Here is a 22,483-nt window from a genome sequence, read left to right on the forward strand (position 1 = left end):
ATGTCCAGTAGCTGGATTAGTGGATGAAGAAAAAGATAAAGAGAAGAGACATGCTCAACAGGTACCACAGGGAGTGTAGCCAAGACCCGGGGTGGGGGTGGGGGGTGGAAACACAGGTATATGCAATAGATAAGTCTGAACAGACAAGTGCACCCCTTAAATTGCATCCGCATTTAAAAGCTAAGCAAGGAGGAGACTGAAAATTGGTTAAAGGACAGAGGAGGTGTCAGTGATGGAAAATGATCTGGCAAACAAATCCAGTACATGGTGAAAAAGGAAGAACACATGCAAGAGAGTCAGCATCATCTTTATTGTGGGGGATAAAAAGGTGGTCGTGGTTCACAAAAATGGCACATCTAATGCTCTCTTAACTATGCAGGAGGGATAACCGTGAACAAGAAAGTTATTAGCTATTACTCATGCGTGACTGGTGAAATCTTCACAAGAGGAGCAGAGACATCGAAGCCACAAAAATTGGCCAGTGGGTATGTTATGTCTAAAGAAATGCAGGTGATAGCTGACATAGTGAAGCAGTGTGTTCCTGTCCAAGGGTTTTCTATAGATAGAGATGACCAGACCAATATTACAAATAGAGATGGTGATGTCAAGAAAAGAGATAGATGACAAATGATATTGAAAGCTAAATTGCAAATTAGTTAAATTCGTGTGACATTGATCAAAGAAAAGAAAAAAATGAATAATGGAACCGGACCAAATTTAAAAAGCATAAATTTATGTAGCAATGCCATGTCAAAATAAATTGCCAAAAAGGGGAGTGAGAGAAAAGTGGATTCAAGAGAAGCCATGGATAGGCATGCATTGTCAGGAGCCATAGTGGCTCCCATGGCAGTGCCATATATTTGCTCATAGAACTGGCCTTGAAAAGTGAAAAAATGTTTTGTTAAGGGATAAATGTGTGAGGTCAACCAGAAAGAATGTAGGAACTCTGGGCTTGGGAAGAGAAGAGTCTAAAGTTGTCTGAACAAATACTGTCCAACTCTTACTATAATGCTAATTCCTTTCTATTTTATTTGCCTTATCAGATAGTTTTCCTCTTGAGACAGCATTTCTGTGAAAATCAGTTCGTGTTGAGGCCAGGAACGTTTTCCATCTGGCAACCTCTGCTGATGTAAACATTAGCCTTGAAGCTGAAGATTCTGTGCAACCATATGAATACAAATTCTCCTTTGATTTTACTACAATTTGGTGGACAATGTTTCATATTTGCCACACCTCTGCTTTGATCTTCATTTGCATCCGGTGTGCTATCTGCTCCTATTGTTTGTGTAATTTTAAACTATTCTAAAACAAAAAAACCACTAATATTGTTCTATTTAATGACACAAATAACCGATATAGAACAGGAAACCCTTTAAAAATGTGACTTGTTGCCGAGTCACTTTCGCTATATATCTTATATATTTATTCAAAAAATACAAATAGATCAGTTAATACAAAAGATGTATATGAAACCTCATGGATTTCTAGAAAAGATGCCCAAAACATCAATAATTAAACATAAGTGCTTAAAACTTCCCTCACTATTCAATCAGCTCAAGCATCTCTCAATCACAGAGCAACACACTTCTCTTACGCTAACACACAAACCCCACTAAGAACATCTAAAACATTATTCTTCTGTAATAATCTATATATAGAGACAAGTCCATGCTATCATGGGATTTTCAATGTTCAAAATGCAAGAGTTCAAGTTCTAGAGCATTCAACATTAATATTCAAAAATGCCGAGTGGGACAGAGGGACGCACACCGATAATTACATCAACTGGAATAGTTGGACTGCGAGCCGGTGCGCTCTTTAACATCACCCATTCAATCTGGAGGCTCGTGGAATATTGCTGTGAGGAGATTTAATTGTTTGAAAAACTGTCTCATTCCTTTCAGCCTGGTACAGCAGTGAGTCCTTCAGATGGCTGGATGACTTCCATGACAGTCATATGCTAAGTGCTCAACAACTGATATAAGAAGAACATATAAAGGTTATATATAAAATTGTATGTTTTGAAATTTCGATTTTCATGCTCTGACTATTTGAACATTGTAGGTTTTCAGACAGTGCGTTTTTGAATATTAATGTTGGATGTTCTAGAACTTGAACTCTTGCGTTTTGAACATTGAAAATCCTATGATAGCATGGACTTATCTTTATATATAGATTATTACAGAAGAATAATGTTTTAGATGTTCTTAGTGGGGTTTGTGTGTTAGCGTAAGAGAAGTGTGTTGCTTGTGATTGAGAGATGCTTGAGCTGATTGAATAGTGTGGTTTGTTTTAAGCACTTGTGTTTAATTATTGATGTTTTTGGGATCTTTTCTAGAAATCCATGAGGTTTCATATACATCTTTTGCATTAACTGATCTATTCTGTATTTTTTAAATAAATATATAAGATATATAGAGAAATTGACTATTGGCTAAAAGCTACATTTTGAAAGGGTTTCCTGTTCTATATCATTCTTGGTAATTTTAAACTATACCAAGCAACTATACCTAGCATCATCAAGCCGTATCTTGAATCTGGACATGAGGCTGCACTGAAACAATAGTTTTTGATGAATCTATATACCAGACTTTTGCATTTCTCTTCAAAGGAAGTCAGCCAGTGGATAGATACCACATCATCATCACCAAAAGAACATGGTTTTGATATGGCCCTCCAGGTTCAATCATGCCAAGGCATAAGAATTGGGCAAAAATGCAAAGAACTGTATGTAAATTTGTCAGCACAATTTAGAAATGGTACATTTTTAGCCAAAGGCTTTAATTGCCTCCAATTTTTCAAAAAGAAAAAAATTTCATAAGAAAAATCTTGCATAATAACCACTAAGGGATTTTTATCCCATTTACCTCTTTGGTACAAAACTAACATAGAAAATACTGTAGCTATTGCTCTCTGAGCTTAAGTTTGACAGCTTCCAGGATCATGTTTAAGAGTTTTATTTTTTTTTATTTAACAGCTTATACATCATTAAACCAAGTCAAAAACCTTCAACAGTTCCTACATATTTGTAATAAACTATTTCCTTCAATATTATTCTCTCCTGCATGCCATCTTCAAAAATAATGCTAACTACACTATTCCATTGAATTTCTATAGACAACTTCTAACTGAACTCTGAGCACAGTGCCACAGCTGCTTAGTGCCTGATTTAGTTCTCAATGATTATGTAGAACTGCAAACATATAACTAAAAGAAAACAAACAGAAAATGGTAAGTAAATATTTAAAGCGGCGAGATAATATAGCCTCCATGAAAGTTGCACTTTAATCATGTTGGCTGAGCACACATATATATGGTGGCAGGGAAAACTCTCCTAGGTGCCATCATATCTCATTGTCTATGCTGCTGTGTGTAATCCCTCATGATTGGAAAAATAACCAACAAGACATTCTCTGTAACTGGCCCTGACCTCACCTTGCTCTGGATGAAGCTATAATTCTACTCACTGAGGACCTCAAAACTCTCACTTCCTAAATGAGTTCTGCATGTACTACTTTTCAGTTATGAGTAGCTAGATGAGTACTATTTTTGTTTTTACAGTGTTTATGGAATTTAAAGAATTTACATTGTTCATATTACTGAGATCTTTCAAGGTACTGGCAGAAGAAACACATTTTAATTAATCTCCACCTACAAAGATCTCAGCATAAAAAGGAATCCTCTGCACTTCCCCATCCAAAAAAAAACCACACACACACACACAAAGGGTATATGTTCATACCTGCACAAATCCTTGTCAGTGTTTGAATAACCATCCATTTATGATCAAATGAACTAGTGGATGTTTCCAGTATGTACAAAAATATTTCTTTAAAGAACACCTGGATATGATTGAGGGGAAAAAAAAGAGAATTTAAGATCATGACTGCCAGTAGTTACTATAAATGCAATATTAGAAAGCCTAGTCTGCAAGACCCTAAATTAACATGAATGTCATTCCATTTCAAGCTATACTGTGCATTAAAAGGAAGGAGTAATTTCTCAGAAAAAGTCCAAAATGACCCACTGAGTCTGCTTAGCAAAGTGTTTAGGGTTGTACCTGCCACTCTGTGCAGGTTATTTTTGTGCCTTATGTTTAGGGTTGCAACTACCCCGGCTGTCATCTGTTTAGGGTTGTAACTGCTGCTCCGTGCAGATCACCCTGCGCCTTTCTGGCAGCACAACACAATCATTTCATTGTAGATTTGGGATGAACTGCTGCTCCATGCATATTCCCAGAGCATTTTTTTTCTGTCTTCTTGTCAATAAGAGATCCTCTGTGTTTATCCCATGCTTTCTTGAATCCTGCTACCATCTTTGACCTCATTACCTCCTCTGGGAGGGCATTCCTTGCACCCACCACCCTTTTTGTGAAGAAACACACTCCGTTGTTGTTTCCGAGTCTATCTTCTTGTACCTTCAAACTGTGACCCCTAGTTCTACAATTTCCTTTTCATCAGAAAAGGTTTGACTGTATGTATCTTTCGATATTTTAAATGTCTGTATCATATCCCCCTGTCTCTCCTCTCGGGTATACATGTTCAGATCCTGAAGTCTCATCTCATATGTCTTTGGTGCAGTCCCTCACACCATTTTGGTTACCTTTCTCTGGAACACTTCTAGCCTATCTGTTCTTTTTGAGATATGGCCTCCAGAACCAAATATAGTACTCTAAAAGTAAGGCCCCACCAATGACCTTGTATGGGGACATTATCACCTCCTTTTTTCTACTGGTTATGCCTCTCACTATGAGGCTAGCGATGAGTTTTTTTTGTATAGGTAGGAATTTCTCCAGTGCTAGTGGGTGGCTCCAATGCAACACTAACTGAATTATTCACAGTATTTAATGATGAATATATTTCCATTTTGCAACAAATTTTTGCACAGATACTCTCTAAGCACTTTACAAATAATGTTTATATGGCATATTTATTTAGTTGTAGCCTTTAAAAGTCGATTTATGTAAATCAACAAGAAATAATTTATTCCAACTATGTATCAGACAATCCAATCCAGTATTAAGAAAAACAAATTCTGACCATTTTCTATAACATTTCTAGATTAGTGCAAAAAGTAAAGCCTTTATCTCAAAAATGAACTTAATGAATTCATTATGCCAAACCCTGTAAAGTTGTCATGTCTGGACTCTAGAATGTAGGCTATTGGCTTTACACAACATGACTACCTTCAGTTAATCCAGAAAAGATATTAAGGATCTAGGTAATGCATTCTTGAGGTTTTCCTTTCCTAAGTAGGCTTTTGGATTTTCTTTAGTATTCATCAGCAGGATTTCCTATAAAGGTGGGGTGGATATAATATAGTTCTGCAGTACTACAAAGAAATGGCACATAACATTTAGTTCAGAGGAGTATAACTCTGGTCTTCAAGGACCACATAGCGGTCAGGTTGTCAGGAAAACCTCAAAGAATACACATCAGTTAAATTTGCATGCACATGCATATTAATTAGGGATATCCTGAAAACCAGACCAGTTTGTGGCCCTCGAGGAATGGAGTTTGACATCCCTGATTTAGATCATTTTGATACAAATTATTGGAGATATTACTTACCTGATAATTTTGTTTTCCTTAGTGTAGACAGATGGACTCAGATCAGTGTGTTTATGCTCCCCTGCCAGCAGATGGAGGTGGAGCAAGCTGATGTCACAGTATATATAACCCTGCAGTGACCCCAGCCTGCCAGTATTCTCTTCAAAAGCAACTGTGGACAGGCTAGCAAAAAACTTGATTAAAAACAGATAATCAGAACTATACTCAACCAACCATAAACACTGAACTTACATAAGATTCATGGTACCCCAAGCTAAGGACTGGATGAACACTTACCAGAAATCCCTTAGGACCCAAAGCCTCACAGGAGGACTATTGACATACTCATACGGCAGCCGAGGGCAGGAAGCTGAGTCCATCTGTCTACATTAAGGAAAACAAAATTATCAGGTAAGTAATTTCTCCATTTCCCTCAGATGGACTCAGACCAATGGGATGGACCAAGGCTACGCCCCAACAGGGTGGGAGGCTGCCTGTGGTCCAGTTAACACCATATATGCAAAGCTGCATCCTCCCAGGTCTGTATATCCAGATGATAAAACCTGGAAAAAGTGTGTACGGAGTATCACATTGCAGTTTGGCATATATTGACAGAAAATAAAATAACCTCTGCCCATGACACTGCCTGAACCCTAGTGGAATGGGCCCTAACCTTTGTAGGCAACGGCTTTCCAGCATCCACATACGCAGCCATGACCACCTCCTTAATCCAATGAGCTATGGTAGCCCGCGAAGCCGGAGCACCCTGCTTACTCCCGCCATGGAGAACAAACAGGCGATCCGTCTTTCGAAAAGACTCAAACCTCCAGATACTGCACGACAAGATGCTTAACATCCAAGGAGTGTAAAAGATGAATTTCCTCTGCATCCCTGACCTTATCCAGAGATGGCAAGGAGATGGACTGATTCAAATGAAATTCAGAGACTACCTTGGGAAAGAAGAATGTAACAGTTTGCAGCTGTAACACCCCCGAAGTCACCCGAATGAATGGCTCCCAGCAAGACAAGGCCAGCAGCTCAGAAATCCAACACGCAGAACATATAGCCACCAAGAACCCAGTCTTCAAAGCCAACAACCGTAAGGAAAGGCTACGCAGTGGTTGGAACATAGGGCCCACCAAAAATTCCAGTACCAAATTAAGACTCCTCAAAGGAACCAGTAACTTTAAGGGAGGACTAAGGTGCTTCACTCTCTTCAAAAAACGGGCCATATCAGACCATTCACCAGGTCTCTGAAAAAGGCAAGAGCTGCAACCTGTACCTTCAAGGAATTAAGGGCCAAGCCTTTTTCAATCCATCCTGCAAAAAATCCAGAATAAGAGGGATTTTAACTGAACGAGGAAGAACACCCCACTCCTCACACATGAGGCCTCAAAAACTCTCTAAACCCACACATAAGCCAAGGAAGTGGAGAACTTGTGAACGCAGAGAAAAAGTGGCAATCACTGCAGAGGAATAACCAAGGGCCAAACCATAAGACATAATTGAGTCGGATCCTCATGAAGAACTGGTCCCTGCTGAAGCAGATCCATGTGCGGTGGAAGACAAAGGGGGACCTCCACCAGGAATAGTCGCAAATCCGCATACCATGGATGTCTCGGCCAGTCCGGTGCCACCAGGAGTATTAGCCCCCTGTGGCCTTCCATCTTGCGAATTATCCTGCCCAGCAAGGGCCACAGACGAAAGGCATAAAGCAATCTGTCTTCCAGCCAGACCTGTACAAGAGTGTCTATTCCCAACGACCACGGATCTCTCCTGCGACCATAGAAGTGAAGAACCTTCGCATTTTGAGAAATTGCCAGGTCTAGGAACGGAAGGCCCCAGCGATCCACAATCAGCTGAAACACCTCAGTGAAAGCACCCACTCTCCTGAGTCCAGAATCTCCCTGTGAGAAAGTACGATCTTACGTTGTATTTTCCTGCAATGTGAGAGGCCGAGATCATCTGCAGATGACCTTCTGCCCATTCGATCAGCTGATCTATTCCTGTGACACTTGCTGGGTCTTGGTTCCTCCCTGGTGACTGATATAGGCCACCGTCATCTCATTGTCCGACATCATGTGAACCGCTTAACTCTGTAGCCTGTGGCTGAACTGCAAGCATGCTAGCCATACTGCCCAGACCTCCAGGCGACTGATGTTCCAGCGGGACTCTTCTGTATTCCAGTACCCCTGGGCCGTTAACTCCAGACAATGAGCCCCCCCAACCGTGGAGACTCATATCTGTCATGAGTACCAACCAGGATGGAGAGGACAAGGGACCTCCCCTTTCTCAGATGATCCTCCTGCAACCATCATTGGAGGTGGGAGCAGATTTCCATCGGCAAGTGAAGCCAAACCGCATAATCCTGAGAATGCGGGTTCCAACGAGATAGCAGAGAGTACTGAAGACGACGCCATATGCGCTCTTGCCCATGGCACCACTTCCAGGGTAGCTGCCATCAAGCTGAGTACCAGTAGGTAGCACCATACCATTGGGCATATTGTGTTCATCAACTGATGCACTTGAGACATCAATCTCTTGATCCAAACTTCCGGTAGGAAAAATCTGTCCTGTCCCATGTCGAACCAGACCCCAGATATTCCAACGAATGGGATGGTTGAATATTGCTTTTGGTCAGGTTCACCACCCAACTGAGCTCCTGCAATAAGGAGATCACCTTGTGTGTCACTAGGCGGCTCTCTTCCTGAGACTTAGCTCGAATCAGCCAGTCTTAAAATGGGCGCGCACCAGGATTTCTTCTTTTCACAAGGCTGCCACTCCCACTACCATAATCTTGGAAAATATTTTGGGAGTGGTGGCTAGACCAAAAGGAAACGCCCGAAACTGATAATGGCGCCACCAACACAAAGCATAGAAAGCATTGGTGTTCCAATCAGATGGGAATATGAAGGTAAGCCTCTCACAGATCCAAGAAGGCCAGAAATTGCCCCGACTGCAGGGCCATTACAGAGCGTAAGGTTTCCATTAAAAAATGAGACACCTTCAAGTGACGGTTGACTCTCTTGAGATCCAGGAGGGGACGAAAAAGGCCCTCCTTCTTGGGCACAACAAAATATATTTATTTAAAAGTTCTTATATAACGCCAATACAATTCGGTAATTGATCTATGCAGTTTACAGTAAAAACATACATAAAATATAGGAGACATCAGATAATAAGCAAATAAAATAAAGTATACATAGCAGACATCAAGTAATAAGTAGATCATATAGGTAAAAACAGTATAGATAAATAAATTAAACTTAAAATAACCAAATAAATGTAATATCGCCCCCATACTGTCTTGAGACGTGGGCAATGGAACCACAGCCCTCAGTTTGAGGAGCCTTTGAAGTGTGAACTCCACTGCCTGCTTCTTTTGCACGGAGTGGCAAGGGGATGCCATGAAGACATCCCAAGGAATACTGCTAAATTCCAGTGCACACCCTTTGCATATGACCTCCAGGATCCATTGGTCCGAAGTGATTTTGACCCCCTCCGATAAAGAGAGAGACATCCCCTTATTTCCAGTTATGGAAGGTGGGTTGGCAAACCTTCATTGTGAAACTCAGGAAGGTCCACTCCCCGAGCCTGCACCTATCTTGGACTGCCTAGGACAAAAGAACTGAGACTTACTGAAAGGCCGAGTCTGCTGAAAGTTCGTCCCTCTGTAGGGATGAAAATGCCTGGAACTCCGGAAACGACTTCTCAACCCAAAGGGGCGCTGTAACTGTTTCTTATCCTTCGGCAACCGAGGCACCGGAGAACCGCCCCACTTACTGGCCAGTTTCTCCAACTCACTCCCAAACAAGAGTGGGCCTTTAAAGAGTATCTTTATTACCTACCAACTCTTCCCAACCTTTATACCTAGCATCATAACCAGTTGAGCCTATTACTACCTTTTGCTGTTACTCACTTGTAAAATAAACTCAATACGAGACATCTCTGCGCCGTGAAACCACTAAAACTAGATGACAATTACCATGACATACCCCTTCGGTATTAATGTACATAGTATGACTGTTCACATATTCTCCTGTTATAACCCCTCCCACAGTTACTAATGTAATCCGTTTGTCTGTTTCTTGTAAACCTCTGTTTTTACTTGTATTACGGAGTGTAGGAATGTGCCACCTCCCACAGTTATTAACGCAAACCGTTGATCTTTCATGTAAACTGTTGTTATACCTGTAAACCGGAGTGAAGGCCATCGCTAAATTTTGGTATATAAAAACATACAAATAAAATAAAAAATAAAGATTGGCTTTGGAAGCTGTGTCAGCTGATCAATTTCACAACCAGAGTTGATGCCAGGCCGCTATCACCGAAGCCTCTCCTCTGGCCAAGGTCCGGGTCAAATCACAGCCTGGGTCTGCTAAAAAGGCAGCAGCAGGCTCCATAACAGCTCTTGAATTCCCTCTAGATTCATCAACCTCCTGAGAGAGAAGCAAACAAGATCTTGCCACTAGGATGCAACAGGAGGCAATCTGTAAATTCATTGCCACTGCCTCAAAGACTTGCTTAAGAATAGCTTCAACCTTTCTATCATGTACATCCTTCAAGGCTGATCCTTCCTCTATGGGGATAGTCATCCGCTTTGACACGGCACAAGAGCATCCACTCTGGGAAAACACAAACGCTCTCTTATAGCCGGATCCAGGGGGTACAGGCTTTCCAGTGTCTGACCCCCTGTAAAATTTGCCTCTGGGGCAAACCGCAGCCAGGTCCCAAACCAAGCCCAGAAGTAACTGGAGCTGGTTCCACAGAACTTCCCTCGCCAGCGGAGGAGCCAATCAAGGGAGAACCAAGAGCTGGCGTCCCACCAGTCAAGGCTGTGACCAACCGATCATCAGAATGAGAAGCCCTGCTTAGCAAAATCCGAGGAAGACAACTGTGCCTGAGCATCTGAGCAGCGCTGACACAGGTTAGAAGCCAGGTCAGGCTGAGAAGCCCTAATATGACAGGCAACACAAATAGGAAGATTCTTAGGCTTCTTGCTTACTGGTGCCATCACTGCAGTAAATGTGTGTTGGAACAGCTCATGCTCAAAAATGAAATGAGTCCAAACAAATAAGTGCCTAGAAGAAAGTGCAAGGCGCATGCACAACCTATGCACCAAGTTAAGCACAAAGTTTGTGTGTAAAAAGCGCACCCAAAAACAGAGCGCACAACACGTGTGCAGAACAGACACACTGCGCACACTGATGGCCTATAGAGGGCAGAACATGCACAAGAGCGTGCGAAAATGGCCACTGCGGCCTACCACATGGCATGCAAGAAAAAAGCCTAAGTGCAGGGCCTAGCTCACCAGGGACCACTCAACCAGCCAGGCTGCTCAGTTCCCCAACAGGAGCGGGAACGAACATCGCAATGGCGCACCGAGAACAGAGACCGGAAGAAATCCTGAAACCTCTCTGTCTCTAATTCAGGTAAAACTTTCTTTTTTTTTTTTTTTTTTTTAATCTTACCTGAGCTCAGTGCTTACTGGCTGAGTCCAGAGACGTTCTCCGACTGCAGGGGAAGGGGTCATCTGCCATCATCGCCGAGTTCGGCTTCCCTCACCCGCTGCCTTTCATCTGAACAAGCAGCTAAGTGCATGCTGGGAAACCAGGCCAAGGCACACTTCTGAGGGATCATGGAAATCGCCTCAGGAATTCTCAGCTGGGGCAGGGACCTTTAGGTATCACTGCAGGAGAGTGGGGCTTTCTTTTCCAGAATTTAGAATTTCAAATTTCTCCTTTCAAAACGTTCAAAGCAATCCCCATAGGGAAATGCACATCCACCATCTGCTGGAGACAGAGAATACTGGCAGGCTGGGCTCACTGCCGGGTAATATATACTGTGACGTCAGCTTACTCAGTCTCCATCTACTGGCAAGAGAGCATAAACCCACTGGTCCTGAGTCCATCTGTCTACATACTATCTTTAAGGCACAATGGCGACACAGTGTGCAGAGTTTGGGCCCATATACTAAACCAAAATTTTTTAGAAATCAATTCCTCTGCTAATCAATTAGCAATGCTGTTCTATTATAACAAGCTAACATTACACTGGGAGGTATTAAAAGGAGAATTGCATGTAAGACTAGTGAAGTGATTGCGTCATTTTATCAAACTTTGTTAAGAGTACTTTGTCCAGTTTTGGCCCAAACACTTCAGGAAAGTCAAAAAGATTAGTGAAAAATCTTGAAAGCAGCAACATTAGTAAGCAGTCTAAATATGATTATGTCAATGGTTCTCAAACCTGTCCTATGAGACCCACAACCAGTCAGGTTTGCAGGATACCCACAATGAATATTAATAAGATATATTAATTGCAAATACTCTGAAAACCAAACTTACTTTAAGGTCAGTAGGATAGGTCAGGAATCAATGTCCTATGCAAAATGGTGGAAGAGTTACATTTTTCATAGAGAATTTCTACGAGTTTAATGATAGCAGTATCAAATACAGAAATGGGATTAATATGAGGATAATGATTAGTGTTCTCCATTTTTCATAGGTTCAGCACAAGTGGTGAACTTTAGTAACGGAAGGTGTTTAATAACTGAGGTTTTGTATTATGTAATTGTTTGCTTTTTCTTTACTTTTTATTACTTTCTATGCAAGATGTTGCTTGGAGTTAGTTTTGAAATGAGTAAATAGAGAATAAAAATATAATCTCTAAGATGTAAATTCAACTCAGCTGATGATTTGGGCACAAGAGAACAACCAACTGGAAACCATCAGCAAACATAAAGTGCTTACCTGTACTAGATATTCTCCATAAACAGCAGGGTAAATAAGCCAGACAAGTGGGAAACATCATCCAATGGCAGAGACAGAGAAGCTCTCTCAGAGCTCCGAAAAACAGAGGTGTTTTTCTGCCCATGCCAAGCAAGGTTCCTCATTCCTTATGGCAAGCTAACATTCAACTCTAAGGGGAGGAGGGTGGGATAGTGTGGCTGATTTGTCCTGTTGTCAATGGAGAACACCAATAAGCAACTTTGTTTTCTCTGTGGACAAGGACAGTAATCAGCTACACAAATCAGAACTCCCAAGCTGAGGGCTTCAGACAATATTTACGTTCTTGTATATAGTAACGAGTAACATGTAAACCGTGTTTAAACAGGCTGGAGGGCGAGATGAAGGAATTAAACAAGCTTTTGAAAACTGCTGGCCAAAACTGTTGTCTTTGCATGAAGAATTTCTAGGCAGTAAGGTGGTAGATTAGCAAATATCTTCTATGGAAGCAGAGCGAAGCCATGAGCTTTTGCCATGGAATGAACTGGTTGTCTTGATTGAGTATAAAATAGTAGATGCAATCAGAAATACATGTGGAAAAAGTCCCTGTTTGACTGGTTTAAGAAAATGATTAGTTGTGAAGACTTCTTTGCTCTCTCCAAACAGAATAGGGATCCCAAAACTCAGTCTTCGAGGGCTACAACTCAGTAAGATTTTCCAGATTTCCACAATAAATATGCATGACATTTTTTGAATGCAATATTTCCATTGTATGCAGATAGATCTCATGCATATTCATTGTGGAAATCCTGAATGCCGACTGGGTTGTGGCCCTCTAGGACAGTTTGGAGACCCCTAAAATAGAATAAATTTCTTCTGAAGGCCAGCATATGAACAGCCTGTCCACCCTTACTGGTGTGTAGTCTTGGAAAAGATGTTGGCAATACAATGGATTGATTTAAGAGTAACTTAGACAGACCATTTTTGGTAGACAGGATGAGTTTTCAAAAGTACTCTCTTGGAGAAAATTTGGGTATACAGTAAATGTGAGACTAGTGCTTGCAACTAACAGCTATAAAAAATAAAGCATTCCAAAAAAGGAATTTTATGTCTGCAGGTTATAGAGTTGAGGCGCCTATAGTCAATGCAAGGCCTGAGGGAGCCATCCTTCTTGCCCACAAAAAAGAATTCTGCCCTGCCGAAGATGATTAAGGGTGGATGAAAGCCCACTTGACGTTTTCCTGGAAGAAACAAGACATGGCTGCTGTTTCAGGGGTAGACAGTGAGTAGACCCTGCTCTTAGGGAGCATTTTATCCGGGAGTAGGTCAATCGGACAGTATCTGGGTCCAGGCCAAAGTTGGAACAAGTGGCAATCCAAAAAGTATCAATGTCTGTAGCTGAGGTCAGAACCAGGAACAGACAAGACAAGGACCGAGACAACTCAGCAACCAGCAAGATAAGACAGCGCAAGGCAAGGCAAGGCAAGGCAGGGAACCACAGACAATACATGGATGCAGGGAGCAAGGCAGGCAAGAAATAAGGAGATTAAGTACATGAAAAGTAACACACTGCAGGGCTGCAGGAGGACCTGTTCTGAAATGCTGAGTAGCTGCACAGCTGATGCTTAAATCCCCTGCGCTGGTTGATTTCATTGGACAGTGCTGGAGAGTTTCCGCTGCGGGGGCCCGTATACAATATAAGACTCTCTCTCTCATCCACAAGGCTTTATACAATCCTGAAATGAACTGGTTTAATGAATCCTTCCGCTTACACCAGTCTAATAAGCCTACTAGACACGCACATCTCGCAACTATGCCCATCCCTTCCCCTAAACTCTACAAACTAACATCTACCAGAGCCCGTGCAATATCGATAGCCAAGCTGACCCTTTGGAACACAATGCCAGTTGAACTACGGCAAGAGGAATGCCTCAAATCGTTCAAGCGGAAGCTCAAGACCTGGCTCTTCGCCAAGGCATACACCTAATTTCTCCCTTCCTCTCCACTGCCCACCCTTCCTCTCCTCTGCCCCCCTCTTCTGGCCCTCTATCCCCTCACTTCGCCCTTCTCCTACCTTTTTCTCCCCCCCTCACCTCATACACTTTTTCTCCCCCCCTCACCTCTTACACTTTTTCTCCCCCCCTCACCTCGTTCCCTTCCCTCTGCTCGCCACTCCCCCCTCTCCTCCTAGCACTCCTAAATTGCTTATCTCTTAGTGTCTTCCTTTTGTACATTTGTATATATTTACAAACCTCGTTGATTATTTAATGCAAATTTCCCCTTGTTATTCACACCCTCATTTATTCATTTGTTAACTTGTTTTATTTGTTCAATGTAAAGCGCCATGCCTGGCGTTTGTTTGTGTTACACTGTAAACCGATGTGATATCCTGGATGAATGTCGGTATATAAAAAGTTTAAATAAATAAATAAATAAATAAATAAATAAGATGCTCCAAACATGGGCCTAGGAAGGCCTGTGTTAGAAGTAGCATGGCAGCGTTTAGCCACGTTGGTGCTGGAGGACTTCAGGGTTAAGTGCAGCCAGTCATAAGGCCTTCCTGCGGCCGTCCAAAATTATATCTAGACTATCTTTCCTGTAAAGACCAAGTTTTTTGAGAACAAAGGATGTTCAAATGAATTCCCCATCCTTGGTGAGAGGCATTTATGTTTACTGTAATTTGAAATTGAGGGTGGTGAAAAAACAGACCTTTCCATAGATTTGTAGGATCCATCTATCATGTCACAGAATATATTTGAATATATTTTTTGTGGAACAGTGGTTATAGGAGCTGGTTCCACTGAGCCTATGTTATTTCAAAATCTGTAAAATGAGAATTATGGATTGTTGCCGCTATGTGGTCTAACATGTAGAAATGGGCAGACACCTGTTTCTTCTTAAAGAGTTAGTACATGAATGAAACAAAATAATCCTATCAGCTTTCCTGTGTGTGGTAGTCAGACTCCTATGAAATAAATTTTATAAGTCAACTTCAAATTGGTTTTTGGGAAATTGATAAATACTAGGGACTGAAGGATATTCATTGTATAGAGGAAGAAGCTTCCTGAAGGGTATGGCCTGGTATGAGCTAGTCTTCTAAATATGGAAAAACAAATACATTGTTCCTTCTTAGATGGGCAACAACCACTGCAAGGCATTTTGTAAACACCTTGCATGCCATGGAGAAGGTCAAAAGGGAAAACATGATATTAATAATGATCGTTGACTATGTTGAATTGTACAAATTTACTGTGAGCTTTGTGAACGAAGATATGTGTATAGGCATCCTTGAAATCTAAATTGATTAATTAGTTGTTAATTTCAAAATGTGGGAAGATGATTCTTAAGGCATTCATCCTGAACTTTTCTTTCTTTCTTCAGGGGTCTGTTGAGATATTGGAGGTCTAAGATAGGTCAGAGATCGGCCTAGAACAGGTGATAGGCAGGTTATAAATACCTTAAATAAAAATCTTCTTTGGAATAAGGAACTATTTGTAGTAGAATCCTACATTCTTTTGCGACATCAGGATAGGTATTATTATTGCATTTGTGCTATGAAAGGCTGACAGTTCTTCTTCGAGGAGTTACAACTGTTTTGTATTTGTGGGGTGGGTTTTGTTTTTTTTGGAGGACTATTTGGAGAAAAGGAACTGAAATTTAAACAGTAACCCCACTGTATGAATATGGCAGATCATACTGGACTGAAGCATGTTTGAATTTAAACAGGAAGCTTTGTTGATATTTTACTTAAAAGTTAGGATTAGATTTTGCCTGTGTTTGTTGGAGTGTTATGGACTGTGTCAGAATCTGTCCCTAGTACTTGACCAGCTCTGTTGCTTCTGCTGCAGTTGAGGCCACTGAAAAGAATAGGTTTAGTATCTTCTGCTTGAATAGTTGTACTATCTCTTGTAGTGTGCTGAGGTTGACATTTTCTGCCCATAGATGGCTGTTCAGTTATAGGTTATGACTGAGTAAGGAGAGTGAACAATTATCTTTAATAAGATCCAATATTTCTTTTACTTTCTCTTTAAAGAGATTACTCCTGTGCATGGAGCATTAGCAAGCTTTTTGTGAACATCTTCACAAAGACCTGAAACATGGCAGCATGCTAGCCTTTTGACTCCAATGGCTATTCCAGATTTCCTGGATAATGTATTATATGCATTATAAGTTGATTTAATTAGGTATTTCCCACATTTCTGGTTCTTGATATACAGGAGTGAAATGCTCCATAGGGTCTGAAAAGAGTTGCTTAGTCATGTCTTGCAGTTTTTGCAAGGAGTTATATATGTATTGCACCATATAGAGTTGATAAGCAGCTATTAACATAGTAAAGTCGCTTTTTCAAAAGTTGTGTGTGTAAAAATCAGCATATACGCATATAAATTGCATATATTCGCATATTTGCTATTTTAGAAACCTACAACATACATACATAAGGTTGCGCAAGTAAATCTATGCATCCAGGGGCATTCCTAGTCAGGGCCAACATTTATGCAAGTAAGTTACTATATAATAAGCGATTTATGTATGTAGCTTTGGCAGTTTACTTGCATAAGTTTACACCTGCTCTTTATCTGGAGTAGGTGATCATAAACATCTTAAAAGTGAAATATTGACTAGGTGGGGGATGGCTGGATGAAATGGAGGGAGTTGAGACTGAAGAGCCAGAAGGGTCTTTGAAGACCTGCAAATGGAGTGGGAGAACTGGTAGACTAATTGGTAACACTGATAATTTCACTGCCACGTGCATGTTAGAAAATCTCCTGACTTATCAAGTGTAAAAACCAGAGTCATGGGAGCAAATACATGTAAATTATGCAGATAAAATTTCCTTGCTTATATTTTCAAAGTTAGAAGTAAAGATATGCAAGCTACTTATCCAGATAAGGCTGAAAATTACTACTTATCTGGCTAAGGACTTGATATACTAAGGCTTTTCTCCCATTCTGTGTCTACAGGAAAGATGCTCAGTAAATGAGGCCCTAAGTCAGATAGCCGGATAAGACTTAGAAGTGCTACTTATCCAGCTAATATAGGCAGATAAGTATCAAATGCAGCTACTTAACCGGATATGTAGCACTATTCAAGACTTATGCACCTTCTAAGACTTACCCAGCTGAGGGGGTGGAGTCAAGATGGTGGAATCCTGCTGATAGTCCTTCGATGAAAAGGGGAAAAGGACGAGGAAGGCTAGAGGGTACCCAGCGGAAGGTCCAGTTCCTTCTCTATCCAGCCCCTTCAACTGATTTATGAAGCAGCAGTACTACTATCATCCTACAATCGCTCCAAAGGTGCGTTACTGAGTGCTTCGGAGGAGGAGGTTCCTTCTGTTGTCTCCTTAAGACACTGAGGTTTAGCTCTTCTCAGAGCAATGTTTCTGCACCAACCCAGGATAATACAAGAGGAGCTGCACAATAAGCCGTACATCCCAATGACATCAGCATCATCGCGGCAGAGGGAGAATTTGTTCGACTTTTGAGAAGGAGAGGAGCTTACTGGAATTTATGGAGTTGCGGGTTTGCAGCCTGGAGTCAATCTAAAAGGTTTAATCAACTCAATATCTGGAGAAGTGGAACTCAGGTCAGTTTCAGCAACCCAGCTGACGTTGGGATCTTTGATTTTTCCAAGAACACAGATTAAAGTGATGATTTTGGTATGTAATAACTGGAATATTGAATGAGATGTCTCTCTTTCTTTCCCAATTTCAATTCCTCTCTGGTGCAGTCCACGATAATCAAAGTGCTATTTCCTCAGTTAAGCAGAAAGTTGAGACTTAGAGGCAACAGTCTCAGTGGTTCAGGAGCTGAGGAATACCTTGGTTAAAGGTCACTCACAATCTCTGAATATAAGGTTGAACTCCTTGAGAATACAAGACAAGAATCTTAAAATTATAAACTTTCCTAAACAGAAATTTGTGTCACTTTTGGAAATGTTTAAAAAATATCTCTTAGAAGTCCTGAATGTTCCCAAAAATTTAATTCTCCTAATTTCAAGTATTTATTATATATCACCTTATAAGAAATCAGATGGGAGAAAGCTTTTGGCTACAAAGATCATTGGATTTTACACATTTGACTGCCTTGATTGAAAAATCAAGTGAAGAAAAAATTATATCCTCAACTTTGATTACTAATTTCCTCATAGACTTGGATAGATATTATCTTTAGAGATCATACTTTCATAAGAGGAATATTTGATCTATGTCACTATATCCAGATGTAGCCAAGATTACCCAATGTAGGAGGAAGCAGTTTTTACTTCTAAGGCATGGGGTCCAAAAGACTAGAGTTTTTTTCTGGTTAAATTTTCCATGTAAATGCACAGTTAAGTTAGCTGGTGTGAAATATGTATTTTTTAAGATCTAACTCATTCAATTTATTTCTGAAACACAGGTGCTTCCTGAGACTGGTATGACATCTTCTCCGGTTGTGTCTTCACCATCTGCTGTATAACCTCCATCTGTTTCACGAAATTAGCTTTGGGTTTACATTTTCCGTACGGAAAACGATTCGCGGCAGGAGATCGCTCCCGGACCCCCCCTGGACCCCCAGGAACTTTTGGCCAGCTTGGGGGGGCCTCCTGACCCCCACAAGACTTGCCAAAAGTCCAGCGGGGGTCCGGAACGACCTCCTGCGTCGAATCGTTTTGGTCTATGGCCGCCGCCATTTTGCGGTGGCCATTTTGCAAAATGGCGCCGGCTGAAGACTACACGATTTAGTGTGCCGGTTTCCTGCTCTCCCCCTTCCCCCGATTTAGCTACGGACCGCCGCTACGGAGGTAATTTAAGGCTACGGAGGTAATTTAAGCTATGGACCGCCGCTACGGACCCCCAGGTAATTTAAGGCATTTGGGGGGGGGGGTCGGGAGGGTGGGGGATTTAATTTAAAGGGTCGGGGTGGGTTTTAGGGGGTTTTAGTGTGCCATGTTTTAGTGTGCCGCTGGACCCCCAGGTAATTTAAGGCATTTGGAGGGGTTCGGGAGGGTGGGGGATTTAATTTAAAGTGTCGGGGGTGGGTTTTAGGGGGTTTTAGTGTGCCGGCTCACGATTTTAACGATTTTCACGATACTTTACACACCCAAACGGCAACAATACGATTCCCTCCCCCTCCCAGCCGAAATCGATCGTTAAGACGATCGAGGACACGATTCACATCTCTAGCATGTATATATGCACATGCGCACAGATGAAGACCACAATGGTCCATCTAGTTTGCCTAGCAAGTTTTTTATTTATTTATTTTGAAAGGTGGTAGCAACTTCCACACCATACAGGCTACCCCCAAGCCTTCTGTTGAGTAGTAGAAACTGCCTCTCTATGCAGACTATCCCTAAGGCTTTTGTTAAGGGAAATAGCAACTGCTGCTTTGGGCAGGCTTCCTTCAAGCCTTTTTTTTTTTTTTATATAAAGAGTGTTAGCAACTGCCGTATAATGCAGGCTACCCATGAACAAAAATGTAAACTTTAGGTGTAATAGTAAGGTTACCCCATTTAATTTCTATTGTCTAGTTAGCAATGATCCTCCGTATTTGTCCCATGCTTTTTGAATTCTTTTACCATTCTGGTCTTCACCACCAGTTCTGGGTAAATACTGCATGTATCCACCAACCTTTCTGTGAAGAAATATTTCTTAACCACAAGTTGAGGTACAAACTACCAAGGTTCAATAATCAAATAATAAAATTTTTATTACCAAGGTACAATAATAAAATAATCAAAAAACAGAAAGAACCCTCGAAAAATAAAATAATTTACAAAAAATATTTACAAAAAAAAAAATACATAGGAAAACATATCACAATGGCTGTTAATGCATTTGTAATACCCCAAAATATATAATGAAACTTTATCCCCAGACTAACACTAAACTCAACAAAAAATGTTGTTACACCACTGACCTCATTGTTAAAACTTGTCCCACATATACAACAAATCAACATATCTTAAAAACAAATACTACCCCACTATAACTGACTCAGCGCCAATTACTGTTCCAACACTGACCTAATACCATGAAACATGCCCACTTCCAAACCCAACATAATAAATATTAATATTAAAAATGTAGGAAAATCTCAAACTTCAAGTCCCAACACAGGGCCCTTGCTTTGCCAAGAATTCAGCTTCTTCTGGGGAAGTTTGCTAACACGTTTTTCAATATTGACATCAAAATGCAAGCCTCTGCTGGTAATAGCTGAATTAGATGAAAAGAGTCAACTTGATCGCTTCATTTTTGACCGTGATGACAAGCAAATATTCATTTAAATTATCAGCCAATCATATCAACAGCATATCTCTATGTTTGTCATACGATTCCTTCATTATTCTGAATTACTTATATATTTGACTGCAACACACCAACAACCAGCTGTCAAGTATCGCCATATCTTCAATACAAAAATGTCGTCTTGACATTGTTTTTGAGTTTTCCTTCGGAGTTTCATATCATGAGTCCTAGTTTTGCAGCTTTTGTTCCATAGGAAAAGATTTGATTTTTGTGCATCACTAATTCTTTTCAGGTATTTGAAGGTCTGTCTCATATCTCTTCTCTCTTGCAGGATTATACATATTAAGGTCTTTCAGCCTCATCTCATATGGGTTTCCGTACAAACTTCATACCATTTTGGTCGACTTTCTCTGGTCTGCTTCCATTCTGAAATTATCCTTTTTGACATGAGGTCTCCAGAACTGAACACAATATTCCAGTTGAGGCTTCACCAAGGACCTGTACAGTGGCATTATCACCTCCTTTTTCCTGCTATTTATGCCTTTTTTAATGCTGCTCAGCATCTCTCTGGCCTTAGCCACCTCCTTGTCATATTCCTTTGCCATTTTTAAATCATCAGACACCATGACTCTAAGTTGTCTCTCACCCCCCAACATATACAACTCTTTCAGAATGTCATATCCCAAATGCATGACTCTGTACTTCTTGGCACTGAATCCCAATTTCTCCAGATTATTTAGGTCACTTCGCTTTCTCCTTCAGGTGTGTCCACTCTTGTTGCAGATCTTAGTGTCATTCGCAAAAAAACAAATTTTTACCTTATAATCCCTCTGCAATATTGCTCACAAAGAAATTGAACAGAAAAGTCCCAGAGGAACTCAATTATCACGTTTCTTTCTTTAAAATTGGTTCAATTTAACCGCCTTGGGACCCACTCCCAGGCTTCTTATTTTATTTATGTGCCTCCTATGTGGGACTATATCAAAAGCCTTGCTGAAATCCAAGTAAACCACATCAAGCACTCTTCCTTGGTCTAATTCTCTAGTCACCCAATCAAAAAAATCAATCATATTTATTTAATAGGACCTTTCTCTGGTAAAACAATGTTGCCTCGGATCCTGTAACCCACTGAATTTCAGTTCATTATTCTTTCTTTTAGCAGTATGTCTATTAATTTTCCCACTATCGAGATAAGGCTAACCAGCCTGTAATTTTCAGCCTCATCCCTGCTACCACTTTTGTGAAGAGGGACTGCCTTTGCCCTTCTCCAGTCCTGCGGCACTACTCCCATGTCCAAGGATCTATTGAACAGTCTTTCAGTGGACTTGCCAGCACTTCTCGCACTCCCTCAGTATCCTGGGATGTATCTCAACCAGCCCCATGGCCTTGTTCATGTTCAGGTTTCCTAGTTCTGCTCACTCTTCTGTAAATGGGGGTGTATCTGCCCCACTCTCATCTCTATTCTATATGTTGTTAACACAGCTAACATAGCAACCTGGTACCTTTTCCCAGAGGGATACTGGAAAGAGTTTCGAAACACTTCGCTTTTTTTTTATTTTTTAAGTTGATTCCACTATTACCGAATCATAATAGAGCTGTACTTTTGATGACCAGTACAAGGTTGAACTTTGTATTTGAGATCTAATCCTGCCTTCTAGTAATGTAGACAAGGATGACTGATACATCCTTGTCTGGAGTTCCTAGAATACTCCAAACTGGAACAGCAACTGCTTGTTTTAGGATTTGAATATATTTTAGCACATCAAATATATCTTCCTTAGGTTCTGACTCCTCCTATAAAGTAAATGGAACTGCTGTTGCCAGCTTTTGGATAAAAGCAGCATATGACACCCTCCAGGAAAGATGTACTTCTAGGAGGCCTTTGAGAGGGGACTGATGGAAAACCTGTGGACTCATCAACATGAGAATGATATGAAAGAGAAGTGTATGATGATTGTGATTCCTTCTATGACTCAGGCAAT

The 22,483-nt window shown here is 40.9% G+C and overlaps 1 protein-coding gene across 3 annotated transcripts in view; it reads right to left on the reverse strand.

Annotated features, from left to right (window-relative positions):
- The window catches only part of ARFGEF1 (ADP ribosylation factor guanine nucleotide exchange factor 1), a 626,657-nt gene that overhangs the window by 355,866 nt on the left and 248,308 nt on the right, over positions 1-22,483 (reverse strand). For all 3 annotated transcript variants that reach the window (XM_029591432.1, XM_029591431.1, XM_029591434.1), the window contains one exon: positions 3,743-3,842. In XM_029591432.1, coding sequence (XP_029447292.1) covers positions 3,743-3,842 — 100 coding nt within the window. The remainder of the gene's footprint in view (positions 1-3,742; positions 3,843-22,483) is intronic.

This window comes from Rhinatrema bivittatum, chromosome 2, assembly GCF_901001135.1.
Source record: "Rhinatrema bivittatum chromosome 2, aRhiBiv1.1, whole genome shotgun sequence".
NCBI classification, from domain to species: Eukaryota; Metazoa; Chordata; class Amphibia; order Gymnophiona; family Rhinatrematidae; genus Rhinatrema; species Rhinatrema bivittatum.